The sequence below is a fragment of the Pleurodeles waltl genome, chromosome 1_1 (genome assembly GCF_031143425.1).
Source record: "Pleurodeles waltl isolate 20211129_DDA chromosome 1_1, aPleWal1.hap1.20221129, whole genome shotgun sequence".
Taxonomy (NCBI): domain Eukaryota; kingdom Metazoa; phylum Chordata; class Amphibia; order Caudata; family Salamandridae; genus Pleurodeles; species Pleurodeles waltl.
This window is the reverse complement of record NC_090436.1, coordinates 432,473,754-432,490,541: the sequence shown is the minus strand read 5'-3', so window position 1 is coordinate 432,490,541 and position 16,788 is coordinate 432,473,754. Positions and strand designations below refer to the sequence as shown.

Here is a 16,788-nt window from a genome sequence, read left to right as displayed (position 1 = left end):
GATGTTGTCTTTGTTTTGATCCTATCTGGGTAGTGTTTCCATGTCATGTGTGATGACCACCGAGGTGTAATTATCCTGTTATGAGACGCAGTGCACTGGATGATGAAGTATGAGAGACAGAGGTGCATTTTTGTGGTTTTAAGTAGGCTGGTAGCTTTGAACGCCTCTGCGGGTCCCTATGTGGTATTTCCTATGATTATAGTCTGCTTAGCTGGTTATTGTTCTGATCCTGAGCTGGCATGGTTGGAGTGAGAGAGAAGTGGAAAGATCTGTTGGGATGAGAATTATTATCATACCATATCTGAGTGTCATTGTGAAATGTAAAGAAGCAATAAGATTGCATAAATATTTGGGACCGTCAGTGGTGGACAATATTAAAGCCTTTTGAATTGTCCAGCAGTGTGTGACAGATATTTTCGGTTTGTCCATGCATGTTAATTTGGTGATGTCTGTTTCTTTGGCTGTACAGTGCTGGTAAAGGAAACCCTTCTATCAGATATGCCTTATGTGAATGTAAGAGGTGTAATTTGCGGCTGAATGTTACTTATTATGGTCTTAGAATTATTGTGAAACATAACTGTTATATAATCCAAAAGTTACAATACTATTCAGCCGACTGATGTTCTTTATTGTTGTCGGCTAGTTGGATGAAGGCACAACTTTAATGGTTTTCCCTGAGCATGTCTGGTTGTTAATGGGTTTGGATCTGGAGATGTGATTGGGGTTGAGATTAGATTTTTGTAAAGATGGGGTCATTCAGCTGGTTTTAAGCACATAGGGGAAGATGCCTTGAGAGAGGGGAGCATTGATGAAACAACACTATGCTCGATTGAAGAGGTGGGATTTTCTCTTGATGGTGCTGGCAGATAGTAGTATGTCCAGTTAATAGTTGGTGGGGATTAGGTATTTTATCATTCTGCCAAGCTCATCTCTATCAATTACTGTGAAAGGAATACTAGTTGTTATTAGCTCCATGTACATTGAAGTGGCACAAAAAGGCCTGTCACGAAGTGGATTTTGCCCAGGAATAATCCATTAGAGTGGAAAGAGGAGGTGTGATTGGAGTGAATGAACTGGAATAAGGTTCTGTCTAGATTAAATGAATTGGCAACTTGCACCTGTAAGCAATTTGATTCAGCATTAAGAACTGGCAATTTAAAGGATGTTCTTTCTGCTTTAGACTAGATCTAGTATACTGGATTTGGAGCGGTCCCATTGTCCTTCCTTTCTTTTTTGTTTGTGAATGAACTCCGTAAACAATGGTTGTCTTGATATTTTCTGCCTAATTTTTATTTGAAGCGAGACGGGTGTCTCATACTTCATAATTGTGTAGTGTTTATATGTGTCATCACTGCTAGTCAATAAATCTAAGTGGTTGAGCAGGCAAAGGAAGAGAAATCAGGAGAAGCCAGCTTATCCTGGGAATGTGTACTGATTTTAGTCACACCCCTTTCTGTGGTGTGGTTAGATGAAGTTAAAATCATGTGATATGGCTAGTATTGTCAAAAATACTCCAAATGTCCCTTATTGTTCTTAGTTAACATATTCCACACTCAGTGTGTGTGTGTGCGTGTGACAGTATATGCATGGAGCTGCTACAGTGAGTGTGCGTGTGTGTGTGTGTGTGTGTGTGAAAGAGAAACATCAAACACACAAAAGGTGATGGAAGGAATGCTTGCAATTAGTCTAACCATTGCGAATCACTTGGGGGTAGCAATCCAACCCATCGTTTTTTTGCACACCATGCACCCAGTTTGGACCCAGCCAGGCGCAAATCAGTCTTGACCCTGCTCCAATAGGAACAGTCCAGCACAAACTGCCTGATCAATTTCTCCCTGAACCCAAACACAAGTAACCCAAGACCAGGTTTGCCCTGATTGAGGGTCACCAGTTTGGTGCAGCTCAGTTCCAAAGGCACAGTAAGCACAGTACCCATGTCTGAGCATACCCTTGCCATTCATGATATTACATCAAACACACAAAAGTTGATGGGAGAAATGCTTGCAATAAATCTAACAACTGGCAATTGGTCAGGTAGCATTCCAACCCATAGTTATTTTGCCCACCAGAAGGGGAAGTGGGCTTCCTGAGCAGGCTCAGATTCCACTCTACCAATTTCTATGCACTCTAACCTGTCACGGTATGCTACAGCATTATTTGTTACAATTCATTAAGCAAGGTATTACCTGTAGTCCAGAGGTATACATTCCCAACGATGTGCAGCCAAATTTCACCTTTCATTCATGAGCAGTATATTACAACCATTTACTGTAAATGTCATAATCTAAGAATAATTAAATTCACTCAGGCAAATAAAGTATACAGCACATTACCCAGCATTGCTATTATCTGTGTATAAACCAATCAAGCCTCATTTAGCTAGGATTCCAGGCAATAATGTGACTTTCCCAGAATCTCTGGAAAAGTATTGTCATTTCAGCTCTGTAGCTCCACAAATATTTTGCTCAAAAATAAACGTATTCTATGTTGATCACTAGATAACTCTAATGTCTATGGAGCTGGTTCATAAATATTTTTCTGTGAGGAGATATGTCTTTCTCCTTTTGGAAGTGTGATTTACTAGTGAACTGCTGTTGGACCTGGCCCTCTCTGCAGGGTCACCACCAAATGTTTTGTCTTTACCTCTCCTGTTTTCTGAACCTGTTTATGTTGTGCTTGGGACTCTGTGCACTTTATCACTGCTAACCAGTGCTAAAGCGCTTGTGCTCTCTCCTTTAAATATGGTAGAATTGGTTTCCACCCAATTGACCCATTCAATTTACTTATAAGTCCGAGGAACGCAGAGCCTGAAAATGAAATGCTGCTAGTGAGCCTGCAGCCTCCCTTAAGAGGCTGTTTAAAACATGTCTCAGGCGTGTCACTGAAGACTGTGTGTGCAGTTTTTTAAACTGCCATTTTGACCTGGAAAAACAAACTTATACCAGGCCAAAACTTTCCTTTTTAATATGTGTCACCCCTAGTGTTGACCCTACAGCCCATTGAGCAGGGTGCAATGTCTTTAAAAATGTTGACATGTTTTTTTAAGGTTTACATGACCTGGTAATGAAATACTCCCAGGAGAACATTGGGTTACCTTATTACATTTAATAAGTGATAACTTTTGTTTTGGGAGCAGGTAAGAATGTCATGTTTGGTGACTGGGGAATTGCAATTTAAAACCCTCTTTTATGGTAGATTCTGATTTTAAATCACAATTCTGAAAATGCCACTTTAAGGAAGTTGGTATTTTCTTATCCTAACTCTTTGGTGCCTGCAGCCTGTCTCCTTGGTCATATGACTAGGTGCAGTTGGCCTTCAATAGAGGCTCCAGGTCTTGGCAGGATGGGAAGTGGTGGGGGTGGAGCTGTCACCTACCACACTTCAAAGGCATTGGCCCAGCTCACTCACAAAGGACTTCACACTAGCCTATTGTGCCCCCCGGGACAGGCTGGCACCATGGCAGAAGGCAGTAACTTGCAGACACCTCAGTAGAGGGAAAACCTCAGAAGCTTCTCCCACTTCAAAGGAGGTAGCAGGTATAAATATGGAACCCACAGGCCCCTTCCTTAGTACATTCCTAGACCTGTGGATGCTACAAAAGAAGACTGTCCTGTTGCTTGAGGCCTGCCCTGCTGTCTGAAAAAGGAAGACTGGACCAAGACCCTTCATCCCAGGCTTAAGTGACTCCAAGAGTCAGCTGACTGACCTCCTGTTTTGAGCTACAGGGACACAACAAGCTCAAAAGGCCTCTCTGCAACAACTCTGCTGACCTGCTTCAACTGGACCTGCCTGAGCCCTGCTGACCTCTCCTGGAATGAGTTTCAGATGCATCAGTTAAGCTGCTCCCTGAAGAAAAGAAGAAATCCTGAAATGTTGGACTCTTCTCACTTGCGAACGGGCCAGTTTGTGCCAAGATCTTGCTGCCTGTGCTGACTGCCAACGCAAAGCTCCAGTGATCCCGACTCTTTGCATTAAAGTGATAGTCAGTGACGGCCAGCAATGCGAAGTCTACACATTACACTACAGCATTGACAGCCCAAAACTCCATCAAAGACCATCTGCACCAGTCAACAGGATCATCATGCTACATCCTCAACCTTCCATGACGCCCAGCCTCCTCTATGCACTAAATGATGACCATCCGCGATGCTCTCCCTGCTCCGTGCAGCCTCCTTCACCCTTAACGAACTCTTCATGCTGGATTTTAGAAGGTAACTTTTTCAGCTGGACTAATCTTGTCCCTGTATCCGCCCTGTGCTCCATCACGGTTTGCCTGAAGTTGTGACTTTACCCTGGTCTTGCAAATCAGATAACTGTGAGTGGCTCTTTGTACATTTAGATGCTATACTTACCTGAAATCTTTAAATTTGCATATCTCTGGTTGTACTGATTGGATGTTTGTCATTTTGGTGTCAAATACTTCATTAAATTGTAATCTATTTTTTAAATTGGTGTGGAATTTGTCTTGTGTTGTGTTTTCACTTTATTACAGTTTGAATATTGAATACATACTTGACACATTACCTCTAAGTTAAACCAGACGACTTTTGTACCAAGCTACCAGAGGGTTAAGCACAGGTGAATTTAGTAAATGTTATGGTTCACCCTGATCAGGATTGTCTGTTGCTTGAGAAGGGCTCACACCCTCCTCATCCAACAACCAATTTCCTACAACTGACAGTCCTAATCCACAAAACATGTTAGTTGTGTCACAAATTTACAAGGTGCAAAATGTGCTCAGTCAACGACCTGATTTACAAAGCTTGTCATCCTTCTGGAAATCAAAGTTGAGACCCAAAAAAGAACTACTTGCAGAAAACACATTGTGAGTCATTTCTGTCATTAAACATGTCTTACTCCTGAACTTCAAGCGTAAGTCACACCTAAGACTGGAGTAAGACAAAACTGCTCATAGAAAATGCTTTCTGAATCAAACCTGCAGTGTATATGTGTATCCAGCCATAACAGCGGAATTGACCGATAAATGAATTATGTGTCACAGTAATTTACCCACTTCATCTGGACCTAAGTTGGATTACAGAGCAGGTTTCTAATACACCTCATTAACTCCCTAAGTGCTACAGCGTAAAGGGAAAGAAAACAGTCTTGTCCTAAATGCCAACATTCCAGTTACTCTAGGTCCTAAGCTGCTCGGAAAAGAGAATAATATTGAAGATAAATGTGCCAAAAGGACATTTATCCCTGACTCATATACTGACAATTGCATATATTTTATGGAGGGTGATAGCGATAATGACCCCAGCTTCCTCCTGTTTGTTAATATACCGTTAAGTGACCTTGACATACTTTTCACATGGGCCTTCGTACGAGGCCATGATTCGTTTAGATGAATAAATTGAAAGACAGTGACGCTAGATGGAAAATATTTATGCAGTGGTTATACTGAAAATGTGTCACAGATTGAAGATAAGTGCCGTCCACCTTTATAACTCCAGTATCTGGCAGTCAAGTTAAACATCTCAGGTGGTCACACTGGTATGGAACTAGAAGGTGAGAACCTAACCTAGAATGAGGTATATTTTTTTTAACCTTATTAAACTATTTCCCATAGACCTGGAGATGCATACTAACAGGTTATATATGTTGTTTATTCACAGCGCACCTATAAACAAAGATTTCTCTGACACGTCCCATTGTAGTATACAGGTTTATTTTCTCATTCATGAGTTTCTTATTCAATGGTGAGAACTTCAGCCAACATGTGTTTCACCGCTTTTGGTCACGATACGCCTAGGGCTTTTTCAAGGCTTCCTATCAGTGTAGTTGAAAGACCAGCAGAAGTATGTGCAGTCTCAGCCCAGTCGCTAGGCGGGAAATAAATGAATACTCCAGTGCATCAGTGGAGTCCCATGCTGTCTGAAGTGTGTCATCATTCTGGATTCAGCTGGAGCGTGTATTGTGCAGTAAAGACTCTGCCTTGGAAACCCAAGGTCTCATTCAGACCAGTCTTTCTCTGGATGTGCCCCTCAGATACGAAACCCACTCTCACCTCCAAATACTTTCTTTCTTTACATCAGGACGGAAGTGAAATCCGTGACACCAAATAGACATTTCTCGGGCGCATCTTGATGTATTTTCCCTTTCTATTCCTGTCCACTCGAACATTAGACTAATGTGACACCTGGTTATTATGTCCACGAATTATGGTCAACGTTAGAAAGTTGTGCCCGCAAAGTTTAGCAATTTTGCATTTTGTTAGCCAATACAACTGTGATGACACTGTGGATTGCGCCTGAAATGGCCTTCTTGCACATCCTTGATGCCCTTCTAGGCTTGGTCTGTACCCTATGGCACGATGTAAATATGAAATAAAATAGGTAAAAATGAATGTCTGTAGTAAGCTAACAACAAATGCCTAACAATGTAGACAGCTCGGTGTATTCATGTCATCCTGTGCTTACTGGTAATTGTGTATGTCTGCTTCTGTCTCCTTTGGCTTCCTCCTAGGTGCGCTTGATGATCACTGATGCTGCTCGACATAAACTCCTGGTACTGACCGGACAATGCTTTGAAAACACGGGAGAGCTCATTCTTCAGTCGGGATCCTTCTCCTTCCAGAACTTCATTGACATCTTCACCGACCAGGAGGTTTGTTGTCAGTTTCCCTGCTACAGAGAGAATGTGAGGCAATGTCTGGCCTGCAGACTACTGTCCATTGTTGCTGATCCAGCATCTTCACTACCCCTCCCCTCGTGTCCTGCATATTCACGCATCACATCATTTAGCACAATTGCTAGCAGTAATGCCCAGGTCTCTGCACCACAGTGTGTGCTCTGCATTCTGTCTGAGGTTTGCGCATGTTGTTATAAATAAAAAAAACGCAGTAACACGTATGTTGACAGTCGTTATGTCATTCACCTGGGATGGGATTGAACATAACGTGCAGGGAGGGGTAAGTAAGGCAGGGTGTGGTAGGTGGGACACGTGCCCCTCATTCATGCTAGTCAGTTTTTCCACATAATGTAAACTTATGTACAGTGATTCAAAGTGGAACTCATTTATTCAGTGAATACTTATGCCCAAAACCTGGCCTGGGCCCGCCCCTCTTGGAGCTATGCTTGACACCTTTGGTTAAAGGTGTCTGCTTGCTCGATGTGTAAAAATGTATAAATATATGCATTTCTTTGGCAACGTATTTTATTGTGTTGCAATGTAAAAATATATAGTACTTATTACCCCCGACGAGGTGTTGAAGTGCTTCGCGGACGTAGGCAAATTAAAGTTGAAGCGGATTTCTCAGGAAAAACCTCCATTTTACACACATCTACTGTGTGACACATTTATCATAATAGAGCTTGAGCCCACTATGCATTATTATATCGTTAGTAAAAGTCACCACAGTAATCTTCAAGTGCCGTACACCTAGTTCCTATGTGCAAAGCTATTGCAGATAGCGATTCTCACAGATTTTTCCCTCCCTGAAGTAAATTACTGTTTCATGGAATTAGAGGGTGGGGAGCAAGGGGTTACACTGTGAGGGGTGAGGTGCTTTTCAATGTCTCTCTTCAGATGTTTAGTGACCTGGAAATTCCACGTATCACATGACTGACACCCTGCTGTGGAAGGGCCTGGATGCGTGCAGCCACCTGGGAGTTGTAGTTAAATAAACATAGTTAAGAGGTAATTAAAGGTTGGAGATGTTAATGGTTGCCGAGTGTTGCTGCAAGCATCTCTTGGCTCCCAAGGAGATCTGAAAAACCAAGACGCCATCTTATGCCAACAGGATGGCATTAGGACCCTGGTGAGACACCACCAGGAGGACGAACTTTCAAAACACTGAAGCTCATATTTATACTTTTTGACGCAAACCAGCATCGGTGCTGGTTTGCGTAAAAAATGTTACCTCCGGCCAACGCCATTCTTATGTGCCATGCAGGCGCCTCTTTTAAGGAATGACGGTAGCCGGCGCTGCGGACTGGTCAGAGTAAAAAAAATTGCTCAAACCAGGGAGTGCCGGCGTAGGGGAAAAAGGGGATTCTGCGTCAAAAAATGGTGCAAGTCAGGTTTGAGGCAAAAATCATGCCTCAAACCGGACTTGCGCCATTTTATGCAGCACAACCCCCATTGAAATGACTCCTGTCTTAGCAAAGACAGGAGTCCTGCCCCCTTGTCCAATGGCCATGCCCAGAGAACTTCTGTCCCCTGGTCATGGTCATTGGGCACAGTGGCATGTAGGAGGGCCCAAATTAGGCCCCCCTATGCCACTTAAAAAAATATAATAAAAAAATAATTACCTCAACTTACCTGGGATGGGTCCCTCCATCTATGGGTGTCCTCCAGGGGTGGGCAAGGGTGGCAGGGGGTGTCCCTGGGGGCAGGGAGCCCACAGGTCCCTTATCGCCTGCCCTCACCCAGGCGTTACAAAACGGCGCACATCAGGCTGTGCGCCGTTTTTGAAGGCCCGCCCCCTCCTGTGCGTCAAAATGATGCAGGAGTATAAATAAGGTGCACAGGCCTTAAAGTCATTTTTTGGGCGGGAATGCCTGCCTTGCATGTCTTTAACGCAAGGCAGTTTCCCGCATCCAGAAAATGACGCACACAGAGGAATTTGGACGTCTATGGGCTCGGGCGTCAGTGTTTAAATATGGTGCACGGTTTGCGCCGAATGTGCGTCAACATTTTTGATGCACATTCGTGCAAACAAAGTATAAATATGCCCCTGAATCTCTCCCAATAAGTGCTACAAGAAGGACCTCGTAAGCAGCATTCTTAATCGGGATCCTAACAAGACGGGCTTCTGGTTTTCAGGGGCACCTTCCTGCACCTTGTGAGCGGTAAGAGCTGTCAGTGTCCAGCATGTAGCCCACACCTGCTGCCAACCAGAGCCCATACTTCAACGGTCCACATGTGAGCACCCCCGCGTGGGCATCAGGTATTTTGGTGTAGCATCTGGGTTCGGTTCCCTCCAAAATGGTAACTGTTGAAAAGGGGGGTGCAGACCCATCTGAAATTGCTCTGCGCGAGCGTGCAAAGTGACCGAGCCCAACTTACTTAGGAGGGGATGTAGCCAAAGCTGCCAAGTTTTCAGGTTACTTATTTATGGCATTTCTGTGGTATCAGCGCACTTACGAGTGACATTCTGCTTCCTAAAGTGTGACATTTTGAGTGACACTTTCCCACCAGTAAAATCAAATAACAAAGTCCACATAAAGCGCTAAATAACAGACCTTACCACCTTTTGCGTAATGAGAAGCACTAGCCTGACTACATATGGTCCATTCTAACCCTATTAACACACACTGAAATTAGCCTTAGCCAGCCCAGTCCATCCCCAAACTATATTAACAGTAGTAGAAACAGCCACCTGGCCTAGGGTGGTCAAACCATATACACATCCACCAGATTTACTCATGCACAATACACTCCAACCCTGTTCACAACCATCAAAGCCAGCACAGACAATTCAAAACCATTCTAGCCCCATTATCTTCAGCAACTGAACAACAACCAGCCAAGTCATTTCCATCAGCCTACAAACTGCGAGGTGATAATTCAGTCAATTGGCCTGCAGTCCAGCCAATCCCCATCTGTGGGCTAGGAAGGCTACAGCCAGTTTGTTCATGTTTATGTCTTCCAGGTGTATATCTTCTAGGTAGGACTGAAGGGCAGGATCACAGAATAATTGTGCAGTAAAAACTTAGCCGAGCCCGGGCCGTTGCCACAGCAACTCTCACAACCTGGGGCTGGCTATCCCTGAGGCAGCAGCGCACAGCAAGTGTTGCTGGCTGAATATATTATTCTGCAAAGCTACCTGTAGCGCTTCATTGCGTTGCTAGGAGCTACCAATTAAGCATGACTAAGCATTTCAGTGAGATGATGTAGACACCTGCACTAAAATGCCTTAGTCTAACCACTGAAGCGTGATCCTTGGCAGGACTGTGTAGCAGTGGCTTCTCCTTGAGAAACTGCTGATAAAATGGAGCCAAGAAAGCGTTATTGCTGCATTATTTTCATATTAATCTGCTAAAAACCCATAGGTAGGGCCACTGGAATTATGTGACTGTGCGGCCTGGTGAATTTCGCACATTTATGGATTTGCTACATTTACCACATAATGCATTATCTGCCGAAAATCCTGCAGATTTTAACAAAAAAACTTTTCTAGCTCAAACGGTTCAAAGTTACAAAAATTGCAGCTTCACATGTTGCGCAGTGGAAGGCCCTTGGGTCACCTTTGAGTCGCTTATTCTATTCTTGGGTGTTAAACTGGTACTAATGAGGTGCAACTAATGTCCAGACAGTGTTGCCAAGTTTCAAAGTGACGAAATAATTAAGTAATACTGTTACAAAACGTGCTGTATTATGCTGCATAACTTGCCTTTTCTTACTGCATACTTTACTCCAACCTGCCGCATAATTTGTCCCCCTCCTGCCCAATGATTCCAGTTGCCCTGTCTATAGGCTGTAAAGCAACAATCATAAACTATTACACAGTTGTGCTAACAAAAGTTGACACTCCATGGGGCATTTGGGGTTCACCCGTTCCAAGAGAGTTTTGAGACAATTTTATGGTGCCGTTCAGCTCCAATTTCACTCAAAAAGTGCCTATGAAGCCTCAGGTGAAACAGCAGTTGAAAAATTAAATTCTATGTGGCCTGCTTTTTTCATAGTTAATTTCCTCTATTTCTACATTTTACTCCTTTATTTTACTATTCCACCCATTCAAAACAGATTATTTGAAGGTAAAATATCATTTGGGTGGAAACATGAAAAAAAACACAATCTCACGCCGTTAGCAGCAGAGCTCCGTATCATACATGCTTGCACAGCAGTGCTGTTGCTCCTGGTATGGAGACTTACAGGTTCAGACACCAGATATATTACTCCAACCATACAGGATAGAGTCCACACAGGAGCAGAGATTATCACTCAAATATCAAAGGTAAATTCACTCTTTCTTTCAGAGGTGTAGCCAATTTGTCCCCAGTTCTGGATATGAAAGTAAACATATTTTGTTGTCAAATGTAAACTTTTCATTTTGGAGAATAAACACTAGGGGCCATATTTATGACCCGGTTTGCGTCACTCTTGCACCACACAACACAAACCTTAAGTCAGATGTTTGAAGCCACGCTAAGCCACTTTGCATGTCTTTGAATGACTTCAAAAATCTGGAGTAAGCCAACTCAGCGCAAATCGCTGCATTGCCTTAGTCTGTGCTAGGGAGACGTTCCATCGCATTGCGTGCGTGTTCCCACACAACTCCCATAGTTTTTGACGCATCCCCACATTTACAAAAACTTGTAAACTTGGCGATGCACCAAAATCTTATGCCTCCCCAGGGGAAACATAACAAGGAGAAATATCTTTATTTCTCCTCATTTGCAGCACACATAGAAAGAGGAAAAAGCCTCTCAGTATTGTTTTTCTGCAGGAAGGTGCCCCTTCCTGCACGAGTGCCTGCGCTGGCACTAGGCAGCCAAAATGGCACCTGTGCAGGGGGAAGGACAGGAATGTGCTGTATTGGATAATTACAGCACATTCCTGCCCTTTCCCTACGACACAGGGAAGCGCAGCAAGGTGACGTGATGCGCTGCCCTGCGCCACAAAGCCCATAAATATGGGTCTAGCCCTTTTGTGAAATAACGTTTGTCTTACACTATAGTTTTTAAAATGCCTAATAAATAGGCAAATTAGCTATTGTTGATAGTTCTCTTGAGTAGGCACATAAACTGACTGAACAAACGCCAAACCATGCTTGCTGCCTTCTCTCCATGCATCATGTCTGAGCTGCACGATTGAAGTACAGGCTTTCCTTTCTTCCCCTCTCTGCTGAGGTCTCCCTGCCCCTCCATTCTCTGTCTGGTAAAGCCGCCAGGCAGCCTAACGATGGCGGAGTTCCTTATCCGACAGGCAAAAGAACCTGTGTTCCACCAGCCTTTCCTTGGCGGTTTCCCCCACCAGGGAAAGGCTGGCAGAAGGGGTGCTCTGGGGCCCTCCTGGGGACTCCTGCACTGCCCATGCACTTAACATGGGCACTACAGGGGCCCCTGTACACAGCCCCATCACGCATGTCACTGCCCAATTTACGGGCAGTGATATGCGCGACGGGTGCTGCTGTACCCACCACACTGCGGCATTGATGACGGCTCCATGTGGAGCCATCGGCAATGTCCAGGCCCAGCATTCTGCTGGGCCGGTGGGCGGAAACACTATTTCCACCAGCCGGTCCAGTGGAATGTTCATTATTGGGCTGGCGGGGTCTTCAACTGGCAGGCGGTCTGTGTTTAGACCCCCAGCATGAACACAGTGGGGAATCCCGCCATGTTCATAATGACCCCCTTAGTCTCAAAATCAAATGATAAACATACAGAAACACTGGCAGACCAAAGCGGCGAAAGAATTTCAATCTAATCAAAGCTTGAGCCACTACACATTCTAAGGTTACAGTACAAATTAATAGCAAGAATAACTGTCCAAACATAATAATATACATTTAGATTCAGCAAAGAAAATACATCAAGTGTTATTTCAGGTAGCGAGCATAGTCAGGGAGAACCCTAACTAACAGCAGTTTAGAATACCATGTTTGGACTTCATGCAAAACAATTTAGTCACACAAATTTGGAAAAACATCTAACTATGGCTCTATCAACATAGCGGTTGGTACCTAGAAACAAAAGCAAATAGACATAACAATCAGTGGCATTGTTTTAATACCTGTCTCAATATGGTTCAGCAAGCTGTGACAGTCTTCGTCAAGAGGACATCAGTTCAGTCAGCAAGGCGTCAGAATTCAGCTTCAAAGTTCAGAAAAAGCAAAATCTCTTTAAGCAATAAAGTTAAGCACGTCTCTTCTCAGGAAAAATGGGCAAAAAGGAGGTGTCGCCTTTCAGTGCAGTCCGTCTAAGTTAGATTTCCTAAAACTACTTCCCATGTCCCTATTGGTTAAATAATCACGTGTTTGCATATAGTCCAATGAAAACAAAACCCTAAATCTACACTTCTACTAGTGCATGGTTCTCATGTTGATGATTGGCTCCTCGTCTCCTGTTCCCATCGTTTGGCTTGTCAGGTATCAATATTGTTGCAGCTTATACTCCCGTCAGTGCATCCATTGTCTTTTCCTGGGAACGTCAGTCTTGCACACATTGCAATATACAAAGTAACCTAGCTAGTACATCATCTTCTAGCAAGCAGTTCTCATGAGAAAGACTTTTAGCTATGAGCACGTGGTCAGCACAGTGGAAAAATTACAATTTAATTCTCTAAACATCCATTTTATAAGTCGATCAAGAAATGCAGCTTGACATGAGGCCTTGTACTAGGCCAAGACCTCGCTAAGTTAAGGCCTATGATTAATAAAACGAATACATAATGCATAACCCTTAATATGACATATTACTACATTAATCAAACTCAAGCTCAACATTTTACATTAATTAGGTATTAATAAGTACACTTTGTGAACATTGGTGGCCACTCAGGTGGGCGCACCTTCAAATGCATGCATTATTATTCTCTAAGTTAATACATTTTCTATGCAAATTCAACACTAGAATACATGAATATTAATTAATAAATTCAGCGTTAACAGAGGCAAGGACCTGAAAGCTAGGCTCAAGGCTGCGGAAACAACACCCAAGTCTGCAGAGGTTTACTGGGAATACTCCAGACAGGTCCAACTCAGAAGGCAGCCATCTATCTGAAGGTGCACTCTGAGCAGGATGGGCTTCTTCTCTGTGGGCATGGCTGGGCCAGGTTGTATCAGCACTAGTGTGTTATCCTGAATTGAAAGTGAATGTTTTCAATTTGATTGATGGCTGAGAGTTCCGCAGGGTCAGACTGGCCTGCAGGGCAATCAGGCAGTGCCTGATTGGTTGGCCTCTCAGATCAGTCTGTGGGTCATTTAATGAGCAGACTGTTGGTTTGTTTTATGGCCAGGTGGGTCGTTTTTAGGGTTAAGCCGGTGAGAGCATGCACTAGCTCATACCTCTTGTTTTTGCGAGACTCTATTGTTTAAAGTAAAAGGCTTGGATCCCGCCTGTTACTTACTTTTTGTTGGCTTGCATGGCACTCTTCTTTACAAGCTTGTAATTTATCACTGCAGTCATAGCATCATTTCTGTTCCTCTATGTGAACCAGGGACCAAGCACTGATTGATTCAACTTAATCAGTGCCTGTCCGCTGCTCCCAAAATGAACTGAGGTACTATTTTGTTCTTTTTAACTTCTAGTGCCCTGCAAACAGAAGGCGTGTGACTGGCAAAAACATACCCAGCAGGAGAAACAAAATGGCAAAGTTTTATTTTCTATAGCAAACTTTTTGCCAAGTCATATTTTCCCACTTTGCACTCATGTTTTCTTTTGTTTTTACTCGTAAGTGCTGTTCTCAAAAGATGATGGTTATTTTGTTCTAAACATTGCAAAGCAACATTGTTTCTTTTTTATTTGTAATTTCTGAAATTATGTTTTAACACATAATCGTGCATTACACCCCAATTCACTGCTCTCCAGTCCGCCACAATACAATCCATGCCAATCCACTTCACCTCACCCCACACCAATCCACCCCACTCACTCCAGTCCACCCCACTCCAATCCAAACCACCCACCCCAATCCAAACCACCCACCCCAATCCACTCCAACCCACCCCACTCCAATAATCCCAACTCACCTTAATCTAATCTGCCCCACTCCAATCTGTCTCACTCCAATTAACCCCACTCCAATTCGAAACAATCTGCCCCGCTCCAATCCAAAACAATCTGCCCCACCTAAATCTTCCATACTCCAATCTGCCCACCTTCAATCCAAAACAATGTGCTCCACTCCAATCCAAAACAATCTGCACCACTCTAAAACAATTTGCCCCCACTCCAATCCAAAACCATCTGCCCCACCCCATCGAAAGCAACATGCCCCACTCCAATTCGAAACAATATGCCCTACTTGATCCAAAACAATATGCCCACTCCAATCCAAAACAAACTGCCCCACTCCAATCTGGCCCACTCCTATCCAAAACAATCAGCCCCAATCCAATCCAAAACAACCTGCCCCACTCCATTCTGCCCAACTACAATCCAAAACAACTTGGCACACTCCAATCTGCCCCTCTCCAATCTGCCCCACTCCAATCCAAAAAAATCTGCCCCACTCCAGTCTGCCCCACTCCAATCCAAAACAATCCACCCCACTCCAATCCTCCCCATCCCAGTCCAGTCCATCTCACCCCAAACCAATCCACCCCACGCCATCTCAATTCACTCCACTCCAGTCCACCCCCCCTCCAATTCAATCATCCCCACACAGGCCCAATCCACCCCACTCCAATCCACCTCAATCCAATCCACCCCACACCAATCCACTCCTCCACTCCATTCCAGCCCAAACAAACCTACCCCATGCAATTTATTCCACCCCACCCCACCCTAATCCACCCCACTCCAAAACAACCTGCCGCACTTCAATCAGCACCACCCCAATCCAAGATAATCTGCCCAACTTCAATCCTAAAACAATCTGCCCCACTGCACTCTGCCCCACTTGAGTCCAAAACAAACGGCCCTTCTCCACTCATTCCAGTCTGCCCATTCCAATCTGCCCCACTCAGTCCAAAACTATCTGCCCTACTCCAACCTGCCCTTCTCCAACATGCCCCACTCCAGTGTGCTCCACTCCAATCTGCCTCACTCCATTACTTTTGAATCGGCCCCACTCCAAAACAATCTGTCCCAACAAATTCACCCACCCCATCCACTTTACCTCAGTCCAATCCACCCACTGCATCAAAATTCACTCCACTCCAATCCACCACAATCCACTCCAATCCAATCCACCCCACTCCAGTCCAATCCACCGCAATCCAGCCCGGTCTAAACGACCCCACTCCAATCCACTACACTTCACTCTACTCCAGTCCAATCCATCCCACTTCAAAACAATCTGCCCCACTCCAAAATAATCTGCCTCACTTCAATCTGCCCAACCCCAATCCAAAGCAATCAGTTCAGTCCAGCCCACTCCAATCCAATCTTCCCCACTCCAATGCACCCCACACCAATCCACTCCACTCCAATCCAGCTCAAACAAATCTACCCCACTCCAATCCATTCCATCCCACTCCATCCTAATCCACCCCACTCCAAAACAAAATCTGCCTCACTTCCATCAGCACCACCCCAATCCAAGACAATCTGCCCAACTGCAATCCAAAACAATCTACCCCACTTCTATCCCTAAAAATCTGCCCCAATCCAATCTGCCTCACTTAAGTGCAAAACAAGCTGCCCCACTCCAATCCATTCCGATCTGCCCCACTCCAATCTGCCTAATTCAATCAAAAACAATATACCCCACTCCAACCTGCCCCACTCCAGTCTGCCCCAGTCCATTCAATTTCAATCTGCCCCACTCCAAAACAATCTGTCGCACTAAAATTCACCCCAATTCACCCCAATCCAATCCACCTCACCCCAATCCACCCCACTGCATCCAAATTCACTCCACTCCAATCCACCACAATCCACTCCACTCTAATCCAATCCACCCCATACCAGTCTAATCCACCACAACCCAGCCCAGTCCAATCTACCCCACTCCAATCCAATACACTTCACCCCAATCCTCTCCACTCCAATCCAATCCACCCCAGTCCAGTCAAACCCAACCGTTGAATTCCACTCTAATCCACCCCACTCCAATCCACCCTACTCCTCTCCAATCCACCCCACTCCAAGCCAACCCACCCCACTCCAATCCAATTCAACCCAACCCAATCCACCCACTCAAATCAATTCCATACCACTCCAATCCACCCCACTC

At 44.4% G+C, this 16,788-nt stretch overlaps 1 protein-coding gene across 2 annotated transcripts in view; it reads left to right on the top strand.

Moving 5' to 3' along the window:
- Nucleotides 1–16,788, top strand: part of MAP1B (microtubule associated protein 1B) — a 362,796-nt gene that overhangs the window by 246,637 nt on the left and 99,371 nt on the right. For both annotated transcript variants that reach the window (XM_069224161.1, XM_069224172.1), the window contains one exon: nt 6,469–6,609. In XM_069224161.1, the coding sequence (XP_069080262.1) occupies nt 6,469–6,609 (141 nt within the window). The remainder of the gene's footprint in view (nt 1–6,468; nt 6,610–16,788) is intronic.